The sequence below is a fragment of the Misgurnus anguillicaudatus genome, chromosome 24, assembly GCF_027580225.2.
Source record: "Misgurnus anguillicaudatus chromosome 24, ASM2758022v2, whole genome shotgun sequence".
Lineage (NCBI taxonomy): Eukaryota > Metazoa > Chordata > Actinopteri > Cypriniformes > Cobitidae > Misgurnus > Misgurnus anguillicaudatus.
This window is the reverse complement of record NC_073360.2, coordinates 43,039,074-43,062,947: the sequence shown is the minus strand read 5'-3', so window position 1 is coordinate 43,062,947 and position 23,874 is coordinate 43,039,074. Positions and strand designations below refer to the sequence as shown.

The 23,874-nt window shown below is 38.2% G+C and overlaps 1 protein-coding gene across 1 annotated transcript in view; it reads left to right on the top strand.

Annotated features, from left to right (window-relative positions):
• Positions 1-2,128: 2,128 nt before the first annotated feature.
• The window catches only part of LOC141361715 (NACHT, LRR and PYD domains-containing protein 3-like), a 141,625-nt gene continuing 119,879 nt past the window's right edge, over positions 2,129-23,874 (top strand). The window contains exons 1-11 of the mRNA XM_073863409.1: positions 2,129-2,218; positions 2,376-2,471; positions 2,614-4,425; positions 7,394-7,503; positions 7,668-7,778; positions 7,863-8,053; positions 8,469-8,607; positions 8,661-8,781; positions 17,134-17,289; positions 21,910-22,083; positions 23,313-23,486. Coding sequence (XP_073719510.1) covers positions 2,151-2,218; positions 2,376-2,471; positions 2,614-4,425; positions 7,394-7,503; positions 7,668-7,778; positions 7,863-8,053; positions 8,469-8,607; positions 8,661-8,781; positions 17,134-17,289; positions 21,910-22,083; positions 23,313-23,486 — 3,152 coding nt within the window. The 5' untranslated portion in view covers positions 2,129-2,150. The remainder of the gene's footprint in view (positions 2,219-2,375; positions 2,472-2,613; positions 4,426-7,393; positions 7,504-7,667; positions 7,779-7,862; positions 8,054-8,468; positions 8,608-8,660; positions 8,782-17,133; positions 17,290-21,909; positions 22,084-23,312; positions 23,487-23,874) is intronic.

The window sequence follows — 23,874 nt, the reverse complement described above, 5'->3', positions numbered from 1 at the left end:
ATAAAATGTGCATGCAAGTAAAAATTTCAACATGATTAAATGCTAAAAGTAGTTGTTAAGATAGAGCTTGAAAAAAACTTTAAAATGTCAAGACCATGTCTATGGGTTCAAGAATAACAAAATACTGCCATTTGAAACTCTAAAGTCATCACTATTTTGTCCCATTGTTTTCCATTTTGCCGTTGGTAAAACTTCAGTGTCGTTCAAATTCATTGAAATTTCGTTCACTTGTAGTTTGGCAATTAAACTAAATGTATATTACAATTTCAATAATGTTTTTACTATATACTATTATTTTACTACTCAGACTCTAAAACAAGGAGGGCATATAAAGTCTTCTTTGTATTTTCATTTAATCGAGCAGCTATGGTTGCGCACACACCTCTCCACGCTGAGTTGATGACACTGAGAGCAGCAAAAGCGACGCATGCGCTTTTAACTTGTAAAACTCAAGGGTGTATGGGTAATGTAGTCTCCGCTCTCGGTGGGACGAATTAGGAAGCGTGCATTGTGAAGGGCGCTCTGAAAAGCGGCAGCGCAGCCAAAGGATTAAAACCTCTGATTTAAATGTGCAAATGAGCGTTCCTGTACACTAAAAGCACATTCTGGGTCCACAGAGAGGTGGTGGTACGCTCAAGAGCTATATCTGGAAATGGCGGTACTGAGTCCACTTAAAGCACTGTAAACACTTTATTAACTAACCTTTATATCACAGAAAAATATAGCAGTATCTTTGTTTTTAATTAAAATCTAAATATCTAAAACCTTAATAAACACTACTTAAAATGTCTTGTAATTATTTTTGTTATGAAGATTATTAATGTGAATTAAAATATTAAATCTGTTGTGTGTTATAGTTCAGATCATCAGAAGAGATCAGATCCAGAGATCAGCTGTGTGTCTATGAAGAGTGATGGGTCTATTCATCAACCAGTAAATTTTAAGAGTAATGATACAAGGCTTAATCTAAGGTATGTTCAATACAGTTTTTGAAGGAGCATAATGAAAAGATTAAAAGTACTTTATTGTTGTATTCAACAAATAACATTAATTTACCATCAGTATTTATTCTAATACGTTGTCTGTTATAGTTCAGATCATCAGAAGAGATCAGATCCAGAGTTCAGCTGTGTGTCTATGAAGAGTGACGTGTCTATTGATCATCCAGTAAATTTTAAGAGTGATGATACAAGGCTTAATCTAAGGTATGTTAAAAATAATCTGTGATGCATTATTTTATTTAACATTTAAAGTATTGATATACAAAAATTGAGCACAGAATTGCTTGCACAGTGACATCTGTGAAATTCGATCTTTTCTTTTCATTAACAGTTTAGCTCAATACAGTTTTTGTAGGAGCATAATGAACTAAGCCTGGCAAAGTCGATTCCTTTTAAGGATCCGGGTTATTGTGAGTCATTCACTAAAGTGATCCGGGTTGTGTGAGTCACTTGAGTCATTTGAGTCAGTATTGCTTAAAAGTCTCCTCAAAAGCAAATCCACAACAAAAGCCTTTCACTTCTGAAAAACATGCTTTAGGTTTTAGATTTGGTGTGTATGGTCGACCATTTAAAAAATAATAATCATAGCAAAATAATATAGAGAAAATGTAGAAAAAACTGTGTCCTGATTATGTAGCCCCGAGCCGGAGAGTCTCGAGTCTGCAATGTTTCCGGGAGATCTGCGAATCTGCAGTGCTCCCGGCTCTGATTCGAGAGACAGGTCTCGCGGATCAGCCGGTTACGAGTTGAGAGATTCTGGAGTCAGAGCAGATCCGCATGTCTCTCGAGTCCGCGTTGTTTCCGGCTCCGAGTGAGAATCTCAGGTCAGTTCGCGCGGATCAGCAGGTCTCTCGAGTTTGCAATTTTTCCCGGCTCTGAGTGATAATCTCGGGTCAGTTCTAGCGCAGATCAGCCGGTTACGAGTGGATCAGTAGAGCGAGCGAAGTCTCATTAATAATGTTGAAAGAGGTTTGTGTGTGTGGTGGCGCTGTTTATGGTTTTACATTGAACTGTAGTAGGACTCAACTGATCCGGGTTAATGATACTAGAGACTCGCGACTCATGAGTTAATTTAAAGATCCGGGTGAAAGATCCTAGTGAGTCATGACTCAAACAGGTCTATAATATCCAGAGATCAGCTGTGTGTCTATGAAGAGTGATGTGTCTTTGTTTCAACCAGTACATTTTAAAAGTGGTGATACACGGCCTGATAACAGGTATAAAACAACTATGAATCATTTGATTACAGGTTGACATTTTTATACAATTATGTATATTTTTAAAGGTATGAGAAGTTCTTTAAATGATTGTAGAAACGTCCCTCAAGAGGTAGATGAAATATAATCGATTCATTGACTCAATTCTGCTGCACAGACCAGATGTAACCGAACCCGACTGTGAGGGTAGGAAGACTGAGCAATCTGAGAATCAAACACCAGACTTCAATGAAAACATGAGTCCTTGTTTCAGGTGAATTGTTGGGTATTATTTTTTAGTTTATTTTAATAATTAAATTAATTAAACATTTCATAAGCTCGAGTAATATGTTCTGTGTTTTTTGGCTCCATGCATTTTTTTTATTTATGTAATATCTGGTATTTATATTTTACAGCCATGAGTCTAATCTTGCTGAATTCCTAAACACATTCAGATCAAATCTGAGGAAGAAGTTTGAGTGTTTGTATGAGGTAACATCAAATAAGAGAAACCCAACACTACTGAATGAGATCTACACAGAGCTCTACATCACAGAGAGTGAAAGCGAAGAGATCAGTAATAAACATGAGGTGAGACAGATTGAGACACAATCCAGAAGAACAACAACAGAGGAGACACCAATCAAATGTAATGACATCTTTAAACCTTTACCTGAACAAGACAAACACATCAGAAGTGTGCTGACAAAGGGAGTCGCTGGCATTGGAAAAACAGTCTCTGTACAGAAGTTCATTCTGGACTGGGCTGAAGAGAAAGAGAATCAGGACGTCCACCTCATATTTCCACTTCCTTTCAGAGAGATCAATTTGATGAAGGACAAAACACTCAGTCTTTTAGATCTTCTTCATCTTTTCTTCCCAGAGACAAAAGAAATGGAAATCTTCAGTGATGAATATAAAGTGTTGTTCATCTTTGATGGTTTGGATGAGTGTCGTCTGTCTCTGGATTTTAAAAGCAATGTGAGGTTGTGTGATGTAAGTGAATCAACCTCAGTGGACGTGATGCTGACAAACCTCATCAAGGGGAATCTGTTTCCCTCTGCTCTCATCTGGATCACCTCCAGACCAGCAGCAGCTGATCTCATCCCCTCTGAGTGTGTTGATCGAGTCACAGAGGTACGAGGCTTCAGTGATCCACAGAAGGAGGAATACTTCAGGAAGAGAATCAGTGATGAGAGTCTGTCTGATCAAATCATCTCACACCTGAAGTCATCCAGGAGTCTCTACATCATGTGTCACATCCCAGTGTTCTGCTGGATTTCAGTCACTGTTCTAGAGAGAATGTTGAGTGAAGCAGAGAGAAGAGAGATCCCCAAGACTCTCACTCAAATGTACACACACTTCCTGATCCTTCAGACAAACATCAAACATCAGAAGCACTATGAGAAGAAAGATGATGACATGATCTTCAAACTGGGTAAACTAGCTTTTGAGCAGCTTGTGAAAGGCAATCTGATCTTCTATGATGAAGACCTGAGAGAGTGTGGCATTGATGTAGCAGAAGCATCAGTGTACTCAGGATTGTGTACTCAGATCTTCAGAGAGGAGTTTGGTTTGTATCAGGGGAAAGTTTACTGCTTTGTTCATCTCAGCATCCAGGAACATCTAGCAGCTCTTTATGCTCACATCTCCTTCACGAACTACAACAGATTTGTGTTTGATCAAAGTCATAAGGCAGGTTGGTTTTGGAAAATATTGAGCAGATTAATATGTAAATCATCAGAACAGATTTCATTATCTGAGTTGCATCAGCGTGCTGTAAATGAATCTTTACAGAGTAAGAATGGACATCTGGATCTTTTCCTGCGTTTTCTTCTGGGTCTTTCACTGGAGTACAATCAGATTCTCTTACAGGATCTACTGACACAGATGAGAAGATGCTCCTACATGAAAGAGGAAACTGTTAAGTACATTAAACAGAAGATGAATGAGAATCTGTCTCCAGAGAAATCCATCAATCTGATTCACTCTCTGAATGAAATGGGTGATGATTCACTGCTGCAGGAGATTCAAGATTATGTGAGATCTTCATCATTAGGAAAGACCAAACTCTCCTCTTCACAGTGGGCAGCTTTAGTTTTTGTTTTGTTGACGTCCGAGCAAAATTTGGATGAACTTAATCTAAATACATTTATTGGGGATAAAAATAAAGCAGATGAAGTTCTCGTGAAATTGCAACCTCTGATTAAAGAAACCAAAAAACTCCAGTAAGTAAAACTAACAGTTAAAATATGAATGTATATTGAATACTTACTTTAGGAGAATTCCTTCCATTCCTAAAAAAAGATTGTCAAGTGTTTTATTTTCCTTTTGTTGTTTATAAATCATCAGCCGATCTCAAAAGCAGATCTTTTAGTGGTGGTCTCTCAGATGATACACAAATCAGGTAAACGAGCTTCAGCTGGTTCAAAACACTACTGCAAGAGTGCTTACTCGATCTAAGAAGTATGATCACATAAGCCCAATTTTGGCATCTTTACACTGGTTACCAGTTTAACATCGTATACATTTTAAAATATTGCTAATCACCTGTAAAGCCTTAAACAGCCTGGCACCTTCGTATCTTCAAGAATTAATAACAGAATACAATACATACACTGCGGTCACAAAATTCTATTCACTTAATTATCTCTAGAATATCAAGTGTCTAAAAGTGGTAGATTCCTTTTTCTTCTTAGCCCCTACGATCTGGAATGATTTACCAAAAACAATTTTGAGAATCAGACACAGTCAATCACTTTAAGTTTAAACTAAAGACATATCTCTCTAACAAGGCATTCTCAACATGTCCAGAACCGAGCAGATATTCAACCACTATACTGCCGTCCATAGCTAAGTGCAGTAACTACGCAAACACTGAAACCGAGAAAAATGCCCTGAAAGTTTTTTTTACACCAGCCAGTCAAACATGTTGCAATTTTAAACTGCAATTTTGGCCAGGGACGGACTGGGGCTAAAAAACAGCCCTGGCCTTTCTCCAAAATAAGCCCATCAACCGGCCATTCGCCCCTTGCCGTGCGCAACAAACACATGGATGTCCTGATACTATGCCACAATACTGTCAGAATATCAGACAAGGTTATTTAATATTTTGTCAATGTCATATTACACTTTGATGTATAATAAGGCTGTGAAATAATGAAAATGGCTAGGCCCTATTAATTTTGTCTGTAAAGCTTTCACAAACAACCACCAGGTCTTTGCCAATTCCACAATACTAAACACAAATATGAAAGATAAGGAAAAACTGCACTCTGATGGAAGACAGACAGAAAGTGCAAGCTAGGATTCTCTGGTTAAACTAATATTTGGTCAATTACTTAGCCCCCTTTCTTGTATATTAGCACGTTTAGAGTGGTCGCAATGCATGCCTGATATTTTCCCGTTTAATTCAATACCTTAGTCTTCATTCTAGCAGAAAATGTGAGCTCACTACAGCCTCTCATATACAATAAAGTCAATGAAAGAAATGAAAACCAATACAATACGATGAATGTCCACCCACAGACTGTTTTTAAATAGGGTTGGATAAATATTTTTTGCTTTGGTGTCTGTGATTTTGGTTAGATGACAGTTGTAGGTTACAGTTTGACAAAAGCACAATGTTTTGTTTTATTGCGACTGCACACAAATATAATCTTATATAAATCTTGCTGATGTGAAGTTAACTCGGTCTGTCCCTCATCATGACCAGTCTGTGGATGCTCAAGCTCGCGAACATAGACGCTGGCGAATTCCGGGAATCTGTGGACCAATCACGGCTAGTAGGCCGACTCTTCTTCCTTGTTTTTTTTTACACGTAGCAGCATATAAGTGATTATATGAGTGCATCTGCTGTTGGCTGTTCATATTGCGTTATTAGACTTTTTTGCCATCGGCCGGGCGACGGCCCTCCGTTGAACGGCCGTTCTGGACTTTTCCAGAACGCACAGATTGCCAATCTGTCCCTGATTTTGGCACACACATTTCTCTGAAATGGGACTAAATTGAACCAAGGAGACTTTGTCACAAGACACTACAGATCTTACAAAGCCCATTTCAACCATTAACTCAGTTTTGACCAACTGTGTAGTTACTGCTTTGGCTTTGTAGGGCAGTATACTGTATGACACTTGCATTACATACGTACAGCCCCTATGCTAATGGGATTTTGTTTCTCGTTCCCAGTCTCGTACTCGATTCTGAGGACATTGAAACTAAGGGTGTTTTCACACGGACACGTTTAGGTCAGCCCAAAAGATCCGGGTGTTATATTGTGGCTTAACAACAAACAAGGCAATCTTGGTCCATTGCACAGCTTTCCACCACACACAAAAATAGTGACATTTATTTGATTTTTAGAAAGAAGTCATCGTCGTCATGGGGGTAGTGTCACAGAATTACTTTTAGGGCGGAACCAAAAAGTGAGAGGAGAGGTTCCGCCCGGACCGAAATTTTAAAACACCCGATGACTTCCTGGTTCTCCATGGCAACAAAACGGGGTTATTAGAAGCAGGTGACATTGTTTAGCGTGGCGATTCGTGATTGGGCAATGCAGCGAGGGAGAGACCTATAAATAGGAAATCCAAAGACACAGAAAGACACAGAAAGACACAGAGGATTTCCGGGCGAATTCACTTCCCCCATGGGCGCCACCACAGCACAATCCCGCTGAAGAGTCCGCGAGCCCCATTGATCCGGCGGACGCTTAGAGCGAGCGGAAAGAGTGCAGGGCCGTGACGGACGAAAGGAGGGAGTCGTGTTGTTGGGGAAGTGTGGAAGTCGTCACGTTCATGATTGTTCCATTGTTCTTGTTGATGTTGGAGCGGGCGTTGTGGCAAGCGGTGTGTTGACGTGGCGAAGTGGACGAGAAAGAGTTGAAGAGAGGATCTGTTGGAGAAAAGAGGACAGAGAGACAAGTAATTGAAGCAGGTTTGGAAGAAGGCAAATCATATTGAAGCGGTACATTCTTACTTGTGTGTGTACATCTGCATTGAAGGTCACAGCGAAGCACGACCTCTGGCGGAGATTTCACAGAGTCAAGTGACTTTTTGAAGACTGCTAAAGGAAGGAGAACAACACGGAAGAAGAGAAATAAGCGTCACCAGACTGTGAGTACCAGTGGTCTGTTTTACATTCACTGAAGCATTGGAGGAACGGACAGTCACTATTTGTGTGGAGTGTGTTGTTGTGTAGTCGCCCTACCGTGGAGAACGAAGCCGGTGGGCGAGCCAGTGGATTGCAGGACATCTGGAGCGCTGTGCGGGGACTCGTGTCATCCATCCAAATCGCCTGTGGCAGCGATTGTAAACACCTCTCCCTTCAGTGAAGTACTTGACCCAGCGTGGAGATATGGGCCTTATCTGTCACTAACAGAAGTGTGGATTGCCGTGGGTGCATTATTTACGTGTGTGCACCTGAAGTATTTGCAGTGCTGTGCCGTGTCTCCTGTCGCCCGTACCGTCCCTAGGTCAAACCAGTCGCTGTGAGGTGTGTCGTGGAGCTGCTGTGGCGTGGTCATCATCGTGGACTTACCTTCTTATTCCCCCCGCCTGGGTGTCCAAGCAACGAAGGGGATTGTGTGAGTACTGTATCGGAGTGCTGTGGAAGAGATCATAGTGGGAATTAAAGGAAGTAGGGAAATAGTGAAGACGCAAACTAACAGTTGTGTGCAAACCCCGTGTGGAGAGAGGGCCTAGCCGTCTGCCCCACCGGTATAGGTGTCGTTCTGACCTTGGGAAGGAAACGGAGCTGACGGATCTGTTACGGACACCATCTTGCAGCCCCATCTGCATTCTCACTACCTCTCCGGACGGCATCGGCTGTGACAGGCCAGCAGCAACTGTGTGGAAGTGGGTAACGATTACACTCTCTCACCGTGGACCAAGGCTAGGTGACGTACTAACTTTTTCACCTATGTTGTATTCCTCGCCTGTGATGTGTCAAGAGTGAGTGAAGAAGAATAAAGTTAGAAGCCATACTTACCGGAAGAGCTTGTTGATCTAGAACTAAAAGTTATACGTACCCAAACTGTCTCGTTGACACAGAGCAGCACGCCTATTGAACCGCAGAGCCAGAGCTAAAAGCCATACGTACCTGAACTGTCTGGTTGATACAGAGCAGCACGCCCATTGAACCGCAGAGCTACATCAGAGCCAGAGCTAAAAGCTATATGTACCTGAACTGTCTTGTTGACACAGAGCAGCACGCCTATTGAACCGCAGAGCCAGAGCTAAAAGCTATACGTACCTGAACTGTCTGGTTGATACAGAGCAGCACGCCCATTGAACTGCAGAGCTACATCAGAGCCAGAGCTAAAAGCTATACTTACCTTAGTACACCACGGTCATTCGCTGGAGCAAGACATGGAACGGCTGGAAGACTACGGAGCTATCCCCGTGACAGAGCAGGTAGTCGCCACATACCCCTTACATCCACTAACTGTTGTTTATTCTGCCTCCAGGAGAAGAGGAGGGCGCCACGGGTTCAAGAAACCAAGGGAAGGAGCTCTGTCCCCTTGTCTCCCTCCCCCCTCTCAGTAGTGCCTTGGCCCCGGCACTTGGCCCCTCTTCCCCCTCCCTCCTGTAAGAACCAGCTGGAGGATAGAAGAATTATTTTAATATCCCCTTTCCCCCTTGCCTAACAGTAATTTTAATTAATTTAAATAAAGTTTGTTTTAACTTTTACTTACCTGCTTCGTGTGTTTGGTCATTGGGGTGCTTTTGGGGACCTCCTCGAGGTGGAACGTCCTTAGGGGCATCAGTAGCCCGCTCCGGTTTGTAACAGTAGAGCTGTCAGAGACCAATGACAGCATTGACAGGTGTCACATGGTGTACGGTGCAGCGTTTCGAGTATGGTAAAAACAACATATGTGAACAAGAACCGCACTAACTGAAAAATAATCTCATTTGGAGTGCTCCGAGGCTGCACCATGGTGTCTGTGTTTCACACCAATGTGTGTGAAAACACCCTAACAGACCCAGTTCCTGCTGCCGAGAAGGTCATAACGCCACTGATTTACTGGCCTTACTTTAAAGGGACACTCCACTTTAAAAAGAAATATATGCTCATTTTCCAGCTCCCCTAGAGTTAAACGTTTTATTTTTAACGCTTTGGAACCCATTCAGCCGATCTCCAGGTCTAGTGGTACTTTTAACATAGCTTAGCATGATCAATTGAATCTGATTAGACCATTAGCATTGTGCTCAAAAATAACCGAAGAGTTTCGATATTTTCCCTATTTCAAACTCGACTCTTCTGTATTTACATCATGTACTAAGACCGACGTAAAATTAAAAATTAAAAGTTGTAATTTTCTAGGCTGAATAATCTAGGCTGATTTTCTAGACATAATAATCAAGGACTGCAATGATATTACGCAGTGTCCGAAAATAGTCCCCTGCTATTGAAAGTTATTAAGGGGACTATTTTCGGGCGCTGCGTAATATCATTGCTCCTCTTGCAGCCATGTCACAACAGCAAAGCCAATGTTTGATCAACAACCACTGGTCGCTTATATACAAAGAATTAGCCATGTTATGGTCTCTCTAAAGGGTTTGTTTTCTAGGATTTTTCCCATTGGGTTTTTCTAAAGGTTTTTTAAGCCCTAAGGACATTAGACAGTTGACATTAGCTTAACTTTGAACTCTCTTCTATACATTTCATCTTTACTATGCTCACTAGTATGGGTTTATATTAGACGCTTTACTGTGCTTCTTATGTTGTCCACATTTTCTGTGTTTTTTTCCTGCTGTTTTAATGTAAGGCTGAAACAATTAAACAATTATGAAAAGCGCAATATAAATACAATAAATTGAAAATTTTAATTAATTCGTTACATTTATATAGCGCTTTTCTCAGTGCTCAAAGCGCTTTACATATGAATGGGGGAATCTCCTCAACCACCACCAATTTCACCAAAATTTGAAATCAAAATGACAGTAATGTAAGGTATGTTTGTAAAAACAAATTTATAGACCTTGTCCTGGCTTAATCTAAACCCTTTCTGGAAAACTGCCCCATAATGTCAATACACAAAAGCCTTCAATTTACAACCTCACATCAAAGTCGACATGTTTACTAACTAATTTTTAATACAACTTTTAATAATATTTTGTCAGGAGTATTGTTCCTTTTGGAGTCAATGAGAAGTTAATTATTTGTTTCTTAAGTACAGTTTGCAGTTTATGATTTGTCACTGTGTTTATCAATTACATTATTACAGGTTGAGTGATTGTAATATCACGGATGAGGGTTGTGTTGCTCTGAATTCAGCTCTGAGATCAAACCCATCACACCTGACACATCTGGATCTGTCTGAGAATAATCTAAAAGATTCAGGAGTGACCCTGATCTCTGATGTACTGAAGAATCCTGACTGTAAACTTGAAATACTGGGGTAAGATTGTGGTCTAATGTTATCAAACTGTGTTTCAGATTTTCAAAAAATATATAATGTAAATGAAGTTGATTTCAAACACAAAACATTGAAATTGTAAGTTATGATGACTAAAAAGTAAAAATCATTCAGACACAGAAATATTAAAGGTAACATTCTTTCTGATCCCATTTTTCAAACCTTAGTGTGTAATGTTGCTGTTAGAGCATAAATAAGAGCTGCAAAATGATAAAGCTCAAAGTTCACTGCCAGGTAATATTTTCTTTAACATAAGGTCCCTTTCAAAGCCTACAGTGAATGGCCGGTTTGGACTACAGCCCTCTACTTCCCACTTGAATGATGTCAACGTAAGAGTGTTTGACTAACCTCTGCCCACAGGAATACGCCAGTCGCCAGCTAAGCTAAGGGCAAGCTAAGCTGCTATCGAATCACAATACACCAAAAAAGCTACACAATTAGAACTCGATATGTATTTCTGCAGTAGGAACTTTGTAGAACAAGGAAGTAGTGCTGCTTTCGTCATAGAAAAGCATGACTAAATATAGTCGTCAATGAACCTTTTTCACGTGACGAAAACGAGACGAGATGCAACAAAAATACTGGTCATGTGACGATGACTATAATAAAATGTATACTCCAATATATGACATAGAGCAGTAACACGAGGACACAAGATAGCTAAAGAACTCATATTAAGAAACAGCCTCTATCCCAAAAATGTGATGATAGACACAGAGATAACCATAGCACGTTCTGCCGTCTCGCATGCTTATACCTCACAGCTTTGACCAAAATAATAGTGTTATGTTTTGCAATAAACCTCCATCTTGGTTTTGTGTGTTGTACATATTTGTAAGGCTGCTCTACAGAGCCCTGTCTTGCAGTAATGTTTTAATTATCTGAGATCACTGTGCGTTCTGGCACTGCAAGAAAACGCTAAACATATCGATAGTAGAAAAACTGATCAGCCACTCAGTGATTGGCCGGTTTTTACAAATGGCGCAAACAAGCACTGAGGTAAAGCTAATCTTTTACATTATAGCGATGATGCTGGTAGTGACGCTTCTCTCAGACCAATCAATGATCTACAATGTTTTCGTGTCACGTTTGGTTCAGCTCGGGTCTTTTGGAACCCCAACCGAGGTGGAACAAAAAAAGTATCGGGTACTACGTACTGCACCCAGTGGAAAAGCTCCCAAAAGTAAGCTGACCCGACCCAAACTAAACCAAACCGTGGGGTACTATGCATGTTTTAACCCCTGCAGGGCGCGAGCTATTGATGGAAGGTTGTGAACTTTTTATGACGCTGAATTTGTAAACCCAGTTAAAGCTTCTTTTGTACATAAAATCATACTACATAATGTGAAAATATAATCTTGATATCTTTACTATGCTTGTCAAAGATTGAAATTAATGATTGATGCTCCTGACTTTTATCCTCCTAAAGTACTTTAAGTGTCTTTTAAAAGCAGTTAAATGTTGTTTTGTCTGCTTGTAACAGCAACTTAAAAGGAGAATAAAAAAAGACAGGTGGTAGTCCTGCATCTTCATGTAATGTGCGGGCAGGAGTGATGTCTCTTAACTGATTGATTGTACAGATCATCTCTGGAGCAGTTGCTCTTTCTTAAACCCACAGACAATGCAACAATTTAATTGCTGATAAATAAAATTTGAATTGTAGTTTATTATAAGATTGTGTTTTATATAATACACAAACACTTTTGTGCAGTAAAGGAATGTAAATATTATTCTACATCAAAAGATTATAAAGTGCAAGTTTCTGAGCCATGCACATGACAGTAAAGAAATCATCTCAGATGACAGTTCTATAGAGAAACTATATGCAAGTGGTTAAATAAGTTTACTTCAATTGCATTATTCTTATATAACTGATTTCTGACTACAACATTAGCAGGAATCCACATTGAATGAAACCTTGTATCTGCTGAGTCTGCACAGAAAAGTGTAGTAAAGAAGATAAAGATATGTGCAAAAAAACTTATTTGATTATTGGAATTTTTGTCACAGGAAAGGGACATGGCAAGAGTTTTAAAGATAGAACAGATAGAAATTACTACACAAACTCTTATGCATGACATCGTAAGCCTACTTGACAATCTAAAGATAAAAATTATTAAAGATTAATATTCTTTATTGTACAAAACCTCTGTTAGTGTTGGGTATGATTGATTGCTGTTTATGAATGTGATCAGCATTTTTGTCTTGTCAAAGACAAAACGGCTGCTCCATAAAAACAAGATGCACAAGTACATAAACATTATATTTTTATTTTTTATATGTTTTAAATAACATTGCTAAACAATCTATCTTTTTTACTACCTGTTAAATTTGAAATGCTTTTCATATTAATCGTGCATCTTATGCAGATTGTACTCTTATAATGGAGAATACATGACTGCAACAAAGTTTACGTATCACCTCTGCTTAAAAAGGTGCGATCTAATCTTGTTTACATTAAATAAGTCTGTTCCCGAGCAGGTTTAATCTTACGGACCGGTTGCTATGACAGCAACTCTAGGATGAGCTTCGAAAAACCAAATAATCCAAGATCAAGCCAAATCGTCAACAATCAAATCCAGCTAACCCAGTAATCCACCTACGAAGAATAGACCCCAGGTCTTTTTTGTACTTACATACTGTTTGGGGACATAACTGTTTATGGCTTTTGGCTCAAGAAGCGATCAAGTTTTTGGTGTTATTAAAGTGTGAAGATCCCGGTCCCAATATTTTAATCTTTGAGGTAAAGCATTTGGATTTATTTGGTGGCCTTCGCGGACCTTAAGAGGGCTCCCTTTCAGCCCCTGGTAGAAACTGATTTTCATCACCTTGCAATGAAGACCGCTCTCTTGGTGGCACTCATCTCTATTTAGAGGGTGGGGGCCTGCAGGCCCTCTGTTTTCCCCTTAGTGCCTGAAGTTTGGGCTGAGAGACTCACATTATTAGACAGATATTATCTGTTTTAAAATCCCCTGCTGGTGTTACTGGTAAGAGGTCTGCTCCTCCTCCTCAGATAATGACCCCCTTACACTTGCCATTTAGCATTCAGCATGGCACGTGATGACTTGCCTGTGCCCGCTTTAAGGATTGACAGAATGTCGAGTGGACGACAACAAGGGAACATCTTGGTTATGACTGTAATTACAATATCCTGATGGAGGAAACAAGACATTGTTTCCTCCATGCTACAACATACAAGCGAATGAATGGTGCTTTGCCATCTTTTATACATGCAAGCTTGGGCAGAGACTGGTATTCAAATACCATTTGCACAATTTTATTTGCATTAAAAATTAGCGCTCAAGAGCACACCTCTACTGTCGACATGTCGTCTCATTCCCTCCATCAGGGAACTGTGGTTACAGTCAACCCCCCCCAGTTTTGTACAGTCCACATCTCTGTGTGATGATCTCTGTGTAAACAAATTGTGTGTCTCTGTTCTCTACAGGTTGTATAAATGTGATATCATGGATGAAGGTTGTGTTGCTCTGACTTCAGCTCTGATATCAAACCCATCACACCTGAGAGAACTGAATCTGTCTTATAATAAACTTAGAGATTCAGGAGTGAAGCTGATCTCTGATGTACTGAAGAATCCTGAATGTAAACTGAAGACACTGAAGTAAGATTGTGATCTGATACTCAGACAGAAATCACATATAGATTATTATTTTGTTGTATGTCTCTCTACAATTACAATAAAATATGAATTGAATAGTGAGACCCTATATCGTAGAGATCATAACATCTGTAATGGATTTATTGAATTTTAATCTCAGTAATGTATTTGATAAATGAAGATTATGTTATTCATCAGAACACTTAACTCTAAGAGTTAAACATAACTCATAAACATCAATATCACCAAATAACAATAACACCAAAATCTTTCAGAAAGATAATTAAAAGAGAAAATGTTATGTGTAATTAGAGGAATCAACAGTTAATTTACTTTTAAATCTTACAGATGTGTTTTAGTAAAAACACAAACACACATAAATGAAACTAAAATGAAAATGTTCATAAACACTAAATGACGACAGGAAGAAAAACTAATTCAACTCACTGTAGATTTAATCTGTGTGTGAACAAACTGTGTGTCTCTGTTCTCTACAGCTTGAATAAGTGTGATATCACAGATGAAGGTTGTGTTGCTCTGACTTCAGCTCTGAGATCAAACCCATCACACCTGACACATTTAAATCTGTCTTATAATAAACTAAGAGATTCAGGAGTGAAGCAGATCTCTGATGGACTGAAGAATACTGATTGTAAACTGAAGTTACTGGAGTAAGATTGTGATCTGATGTTCAGACAGAAATCACATATAGATTATAGTGAGACTATATAGAGATCATAACATCTGTAATGGATTTAAAGTACACTAGTCAACATAGCCCTTTGTAGCCATTTAATCCTCGGTTTCAAAACAATGTCACAATTTCATCTTGGTTCAGTTCACATTCACAAGGCAATATTTTCAGACAAACCAGACTTTGTTAATACGTCACATGTGAGTAAACTGGTCAGAGTGCATCTTTTTATTTTCTGTGATTCCGCTCAAAGTTGTCCGTCAGGATGGGCTAACAGCAGCTTTACAGGATTATTGTGTGGCTTTTTTGAATGTGTGGTTATTTTACTTCAATTGTTTGTGCCGGAATCAAAACTTAGGTGGGACAACATTCTTACCATGAACCTATGTGAAGAAGAGCAATTTAAAGCTCTTTTTAAAGAAACAAGTGCACATGGTGTGTTATGGCTCACCAGAATTCATCATTAAAAACCGTGTGTGTGTGTGTGTGTGTGTGTGTGTGTGTGTGTGTGTATTTATTTTAGCCGCTGTACTCTGCTACTTATCTTGTACACCGACTTTTCTGTATTTTCTCCTGCTTTTATTAATGTGAAGCTGCTTTAAAATAATTAAACAATTGTGAAAAGCGTTATATAAATAAAATAATATTAAATTGAAAAGATGCACTCTGAGCAATTAAAGGAGAGTTTACTCGCATGTGACTTAAATTTACAAAGTCTGGTCAATTTGGAAATTGCCTTGTGAATGCGAACCGACCCAACATGAAATTGCAGCATTGTAGCAATTTAACCCCTGGTTTCGGAAAAAAGCAATCGATCTACAGGTCTGAAAAACACCCTAAAATGATCTTATATAGAAGGTTTTGTTCCACTTCAAACGTTAAAGGTCATGTTCTTTCTGATCCCATTTTTAAACCCTAGTTAGTGTGTAATGTTGCTATAATAGCATAAATAATACCTGTAAAATGATAAAGCTCAAAGTTCACTGCCAGGCGATATATTTTCTTTAACAGAATTCGCCTTTCAAAGCCTACAGCGAACGGCCTGTTTGGACTACAGCCTTCTACTTCCTGCTTTAATGACATCACTAGAACAGTTTTTGACTAACCTCCACCCATGGGAATATGTCAGTCGCCAGCTAAGCTAATGGCAAGCTAAGCTGCTATCGAATCACAACACACTAAACAAACTACACAATCAGAACTTGATATGTATTTCTGAAGGAGGGACTTCATAGAACAAGGAAGACATCAGCCGAGGATAGAGAAAACAGTGCTATACAGATAAGTCAACTGCGTGAAAAATACCACTTTTTTACACGTGAAACATGAACACGTTATATTGCGCACTGTAAACACAATCATAGTTTCAAAACACAGAAAGAACGGGGCCTATTTAAAGTTTATTTTAATCTCTGTGTAAAGTATTTGATAACTGAAGCTGATTATATTATAACACTTTAACTCTTACTGAAAGTCACAAACATAAAACATTACAATTGAATTACGATGAGAATAAAGTAAAACAATAAAATCATTCAGAAATAAAAACATAAGTGAAAATGTTGTGATGTCTAATGAGAGGAATCCATTATTACTGTTTAAAAATATAAATCACACAGTTAATATAAAAATAAATTGAAGAAGTTTATTTACTTGTAAATCTCACTGATGTGTTTCAATAAATCACAAACACACATTAAACTAAAACAAAAATGTCCATAAACGCTAAATGATGACAGGAAGAGAAACAAATTCAACTCATTGTATATTTGATCTGTGTCTGAACACACTGTGTGTCTCTGATCTCTACAGATTGTGTAGTTGTGATATTACAGATGAAGGTTGTGTTGCTCTGACTTCAGCTCTGAGATCAAACCCATCACACCTCACACATCTGAATCTGTCTGATAATAAACTAAGAGATTCAGGAGTGAAGTTTATTTCTGATGTACTGAAGAATCCTGACTGTAAACTGAAGATACTAAAGTAAACTCTCTTACTTTTACAAATGGTGGCTTAAAGATGTTTTACATTTGATTAAAAATAGTCAGTGTAAGATTAAAAAATTTTTTTAACATAGAATTAAAATGTATCAAAAATGGATTGTTTGTTTGTTTGTTTATTATTTTATTTTGGATTTTAATGTGATTCCTGTCAGTTTTTGTTGTTATCTGAGAGACTGACGTTTGTGTCTCTGTTCTCTACAGGTTGTGGTGTTTTAATATCACAGCTGAAGGGGATGTTGCTCTGACTTCAAACTCCTTACTTGCGACAAAACTGAATTATATTAATGTAGGAGATACAGAAGTGAAGCTGATCTCTGATGTACTGAAGAATCCTGACTGCAAACTACAGATACTGGAGTAAGATAATTTCTAATAATGACTTAAATAACTATTTAACACTATAATAATAGTATACGAAACCCCACCGATGGTACAGAAACACAATTTCAGCTTAAACTATCAGTTTCAGGATCTTTGTACAACATAGGGCTCTCATTCATGTTTCATCAGTAAAGCCGGTTCGGTGATTAAAAGTAAATCGCCATCAGCTGGTTTCAGATGGAGCGGCATTTACTACACAGAGCTGTAGTTCACAGAGAAACTAGGAAAAATCGGGTTCAAAATTGACTCTGATAATCTATGCGATTTTGCCTAGCTTCTCTGTGAATTACAGCACTGTATAGTAAATGGCGCTCCATCTGAAAGCAGCTGATGGCGATTTATTTTTATTTACTGAACCGGCTTTACTGATGAAACATGCTTGAGAATCGCAGGCGATTTTTGGCACAGCCCTAGTACAACACTCATAAGGTTGAATATCATTATACTGCCCTACAAAGGCAAAAGACCTTAACTCGCTAGAGTATGAAACTAAGAAAAATGAATTTAAAGTTTAGACTTATAGTGAGTTTCAGTTGTCAATTAATTTCTTCTTTATTTTTATTTTCTCAAAAAAACATAAAATTTACTCAAGATACTAATGCAAATAATAAAGGAGGTCTTGAATGTCTAAAAAATATCAATAAGTAATTTTGACCAAAAAACGAAATTACTGCCTTTTGCCTTTGTAGGGCATTATAGTTGTCTGATAAACAACCTGAAGAAGTCTATTAATTCAAGAAGTCTATTAAAATGTAAATCCAGTGAAGTAGCAGCAGATATATCAGTTGATCTGAGTGATCTTACTGGAGTTTATTTAGTAACTACAGTATATTTCACAGGTATATAGAGTCTGAACCATGAAGACATTTAAAATTAATACATCATTATATTCAAATCAATAGTGAAGATCACAGACAGACAGTGAAGAGATCTGATTGATTGAGTTAATAATGTGATTTATTATTTCACTCAGGATCAGTTTTACTGCTGCGTGATTACTATTGATATTTTTGGATTTATAATCAACTGTAAAACAATAAATAAATATAGCTGCAAGCAGCGATGGCAGACCCTCACACATTCTTTTCATCACTACATGGTGCCTCCCAGAAAACAAATATCAAGTCGGTAAATATCAGTGGACTATTTTATGTTGTTACTGACCTATTTGTGGACTGTAGGTAAAAGTAGCCACACATTTTAGACAAACAGGGGCACTAGTGAGCCACTAAATTACATACTTTACTTTACTTTACTTTACTTTACTTTATACTTTATTGTCTCATTTCTGAGAAATTTGTCTTGGACATCAAAAACACAGCCAGTGCGAACATATGTAACCATACAAAAACATACAATGAACAAACCGGGTTAAATACCCAATTACAATATACACCAAAATCCACAAAATAACACTAGTTACCGCATACACAATCTCTAAAACGTGTTTTAAAAATTTATTTTGTCCCTATTCAGCATTCTAATTGCAGAGGGAACAAATGAGTTTTTAAGACGGTTAGACTTACACAATGGGACTCTATAACGTTTTCCAGAGGGCATTAAGTGAAAGTTTCTATGTAAAATGTATGTCTCATCAGCAACAATTTTCCTAGCGTGATTTAAAACCGATACATCATACAACTCTTGTACAGTTTTTATGTACCAATCTCCCAATCCTGGATTTTAACTGGACAGTCAGGTTACCATACCATGCTGTAATTCCATATCGTACTAAGCTCTCAACCGCAGACTGATAGAAAAGGTACATAATCTTCTGATTCACTCCAAACACATTAAGCCTACGCAAAAAACATGCATACATGCCTTTGTCTAATCATTTTGTTCACACTTAAGAGCCGACAACTGTGATTTATGTGTCAAATTTTAAGTTAATCTAAGCACACCAAGAGCCTTAAATATGCCTGAAATAAAAGTAAACTTTGGCAACAGCGTTCGAGAGATCAAAAATCTACACTCACCGGCCACTTTATTAGGTACACCTGTCCAACTGTGCGTTAATGCAAATTTCTAATCAGCCAATCATATGGTAGCAACTCAATGCATTTATGGATTGTAGACATGGTCAATACGATCTGCTGCAGTTCAAACCGAGTGTCAGAATGGGGAAGACAGATGTTTTAAGTGATTCTGAACGTGGCATGGTTGTTGTTGCCAAACGGGCTGGTCTGAATATTTCAGAAACTGCTGATCTGCTGGGATTTTCACGCACAAGCATCTCAAGGGTTAACAAAGAATGGTCAGAAAAAGAGAAAATATCCTGTGAGTGGCAGTTCCTTGGGTGCAAATGCCTTGTTGATGCTAGAGGTCAAAGGAGAATGGCTAAACTGGTTTGAGCTGATAGAAGGCAACAGTAACTCAAATAACCACTCGTTACAACCGAGGAATGCAGAAGAGCATCTATGAACGCACAACACGTCGAACCTTGAGGCAGATGGGCTACAACAGCAGAAGACCCCACCGGGTGTCACTCCTGCCAGCTAAGAACAGGAAACTGAGGCTACAATTTGTACAGGCTCACCAAAATTGGACAGTAGAAGTTGGAAAAACGTTGCCTGGTCTGATAAGTCTTGATTTCTGCTGCGACATTCAGATGGTAGAGTCGGAATTTGGCGTCAACAACATGAAAGCATGGATCCATCCTGCCTTGTATCAACGGTTCAGGCTGCTGGTGGTGGTGTAATGGTGTGGGGGATATTTTCTTGGCACACTTTGGGCCCATTAGTACCAATTGAGCATTGTGTATTGTTTCTGACAATGACCATCACTTTATGACCACAGTGTACCCATTCTCTGATGGCTACTTCCAGCAGGATAACGTGCCGTGTCATAAAGCACAAATCATCTCAGACTGGTTTCTTGAACATGAAAATGAGTTCACTGTACTCAAATGGCCTCCAGATCTTAACCCAATAGAGCATCTTTGGAATGTGGTGGAACGGTATAATATAGATATAAAGATATAATATTCTTTTATATACAAAAATCAAGTCATAAACTTAATATTTAAGAAAAGTCCAGTAATTACAGTCCAGTAGGTTGTATTCGGGTTGATTGGGACACTTCTAACATTCATCTTAATGCCTGAATATACCCTACTACATTGTTTTAACATACGGACAGGTGACACTGTCCTATGAATGACAGTTTCAGTTTATTCAAATCATTAAAGCTATTGTGGCCAATGAGGGCATATTAAAAACACGAAGTTGTTCACTTGAAAGATTCATTCAAAAACATGTAAGTTAGTACGTAACACCACTATCTCGCATTAAGTGCACTACATTTCTTCAGTCATACATCCCTCTTTCCCATTGCCAGTGGCAGATGATTTGATGTTTGTGTCAAATTTCAAGAGTTTTTAAGCATATGAAGGGACACAAAGTGCCCAAACATTTAAAAATAAATAAATACATTTTAAGGAAAACAATAGGGCTTTGCACTTTTCGGTGCAGGCCATTCTGGCCTGCTCTTCTGTGCTCTGGCCCTAATAAATGTTAAGGACAATTCTAAGGGTGTCCGGGCTCTATTGTTATTAAACAAAGCAAAAACAATAAGATTTTGTACCTACATTGCAGGGTGTGGCCTGCTCATCAGTGCTTGGGCCCTAATAAACTAACAAAAAAATTCAATGTTTATCTGATGTGTGTGTTGTGAACTGAGAAATTTAAATTTGTATCTCTGTTCTCTACAGGTTGTTTAAGTGTAATATCAGAGAAGAAGGTTGTTTTGCTCTGACTTCAGCTCTGAGATCAAACCCATCACACCTGAGAGATCTGGATCTGTCTGATAATAAACTAAGAGATTCAGGAGTGAGGCTAATCTCTGATGTACTGAAAAATCCTGACTGTAAACTGAAGTTACTGAAGTAAGATTGTGATCTGATGTTCAGACAGAAATCACATATAGATTAAACTGAGACTATATAGAGATCATAACATCTGTTAATGGATTTATAGTATTTTAATTGAATCTTTGTAATGGATTTGATAACATTTGATTTTAGTTCATCCCAGCGCTAAATGTTACAGAAATTCAAAAACATAAAAATAAAAATTAAATTATGATGATAAAAAGTAACAAACAAAAATCATTTAGAAATTAGAACATAAGTAAAAATGTTATGTCTGATGAGAAGAATCAATTTCAAGATTTCATTACTGTGTAAAAAATATAAATCACACATTTCATATAACCATAAATTGATTAAGTTCATTTACTTGTAAATCTTACTGATTTGTTTCAGTAAAACACGAACACACATAAATGAAACTAAAATTAAGATGTCCATAAACACTAAATCAGGGCTATTCAAATCTTGCCCTGGAGGGCCGGGGCACTGCATGGTTTGGCTCCAACCCTGATCAAACACACCTAAGCAAGCTAATCAAGGTCTTCATGATCACAAGACAATCACAGGTGGGTAAGTTTTGATTAGGGTTGGAGCTAAACTATGCAGTGGTCCGGCCCTCCAGGATAAGACTTGAATAGCTAAATTATGTCAGGAAGAGAAACAAATTCAACTCACTTTAGATTTGATCTGTGTGTGAATAAACTGTCTGTCTCCATTTTCTACAGTTTGTGTAAGTGTGATATCACAGATGAAGGTTGTGTTGCTTTGACTTCAGCTCTAAGATCAAACCCATCACACCTGACACATCTGTATCTGTCTGTGAATAAACTAAGAGATTCAGGAGTGAAGCTGATTGCTGATGTACTGAAGATCCCTGACTGTAAACTGAAGACACTGCAGTAAGATTGTGATCTGATGCTCAAACAGAAATCACATATAGATTATAGTGAGACTATATAGAGATCAAAACATCTGTAATGGTTTTATAGGTTTTTATTCCAAGTTATGGATTTGATAACTGAAGTCATTTAGGGCTGTGACTGTTGTGTTAACCACCACACAACCACGTGAAGTTCGACCCGCGGTGGTAAAGTTGGACCCACAGTGTTGTGCATGTCACAAAAAAATATGAATTACAGTCTTGCATAGCAAGATGTCTTCAAGTTCGTGTGAACACAAATGGCCAGCAGACTCTGAGTTAGTGTGCTATTTGCAAGGGGAGGCAACTAATATCAGTGATGACCCGCTGCTTGGGGGCAACAATGAGGCAAGATATTCTTTGTCACAGTTAAGAAAAAGTATCGATCTGTGCTACCAGTACACGCGCTATCAAAACTCACTTTCAGCACAGATGGAAACATTATAACCACAAAAAGATTTCTCAGTTGAACCAAGTGTTGTTTTACATATGAAAGTGCTACAGCACGCACATAGGTGACGATCCGGTGGGTGCTCAAGCCCAGCCCCAGATGTGGCAGAAATGGCCAAGCACATATGCGATGCTTCACAATTCCCATCTAAAATCACACAAAAAACATGACCGCGCCATTGTTGCTAGGTAACCTAAGCATTGCTTGACGTTGTGATGAACACCCACAGGCGGAAAAATACAGCGCTTATGAACACGCATGTTTGTTAAGAAACGTATAACTGATCCTCGTTTACATTTTTATATTTTAAAATATATGTATGCATTATATATAAGCTAAGCATCAGTGCGTGCATACACATACCCTCCCACACACATTCTATAACCACCGCACCACCGTGGTGAATTGGTACATTGCCACCGCCACAGCCCTAAATTCATCACAACATTTTAACTCTTACTGAAAGACACATCTTTTGATAAATAAAACATTAAAATTGAATTATGTTTGTTTATAAAAGCAAAAATCATTCAGAAAGAGAAACATAAGAGAAAATGTTAAAATGTGTGATTAGAGGAATCAACAGTTTATTTCCATGTAAATCTCAATGATGTGTTTCAATAAAACACAAACACCCATAAATGAAACTAAAATGAAAATGTCCATAAACACTAAATTTATTAAGGAAGAGAAACAAATTCAACTCACTGTAGATTTGATCTGTGTGTGAACAAACTGTGTGTCTCTGTTCTCAACAGCTTGTGTAAGTGTGATATCACAGATGAAGGTTGTGTTGCTCTGTCTTCAGCTCTGAGATCAAACCCATCACACCTGAGAGATCTGGAGCTGTCTGAAAATAATCTAAGAGATTCAGGAGTGAAGCTGATCTCTGATGTACTGAAGAATCCTGACTGTAAACTGGAGATACTGAAGTAAGATCATCTCTCTGATAGTCACACATGCACTGAGGATTAGTTAAACATATACATTTCTTATATTTTCTAATAAATAAGAAACACACACTAAAATGTAAATGATATATAAAGTCAATGACATATCTGATCAGTCTCATAAATTATAATGAGACATCGATGCATCATCAAAGTACTGCAGTGTTTCACTACATCACAATCTGTGGAGATGAAAATTACAGTGGCCGACAGGGTTCACTGCACTGCAACGAAAGAAAACACATGCAAATAGAAAAAAATACCAGCAAATCAAGAACTCATCCTTATCTGTTTGACAAAACATGCGTTGCAAATACTAGCAACACAAAGAAGAAAAAAAAAATGACAAAATGTTCACCATATGTAGCCA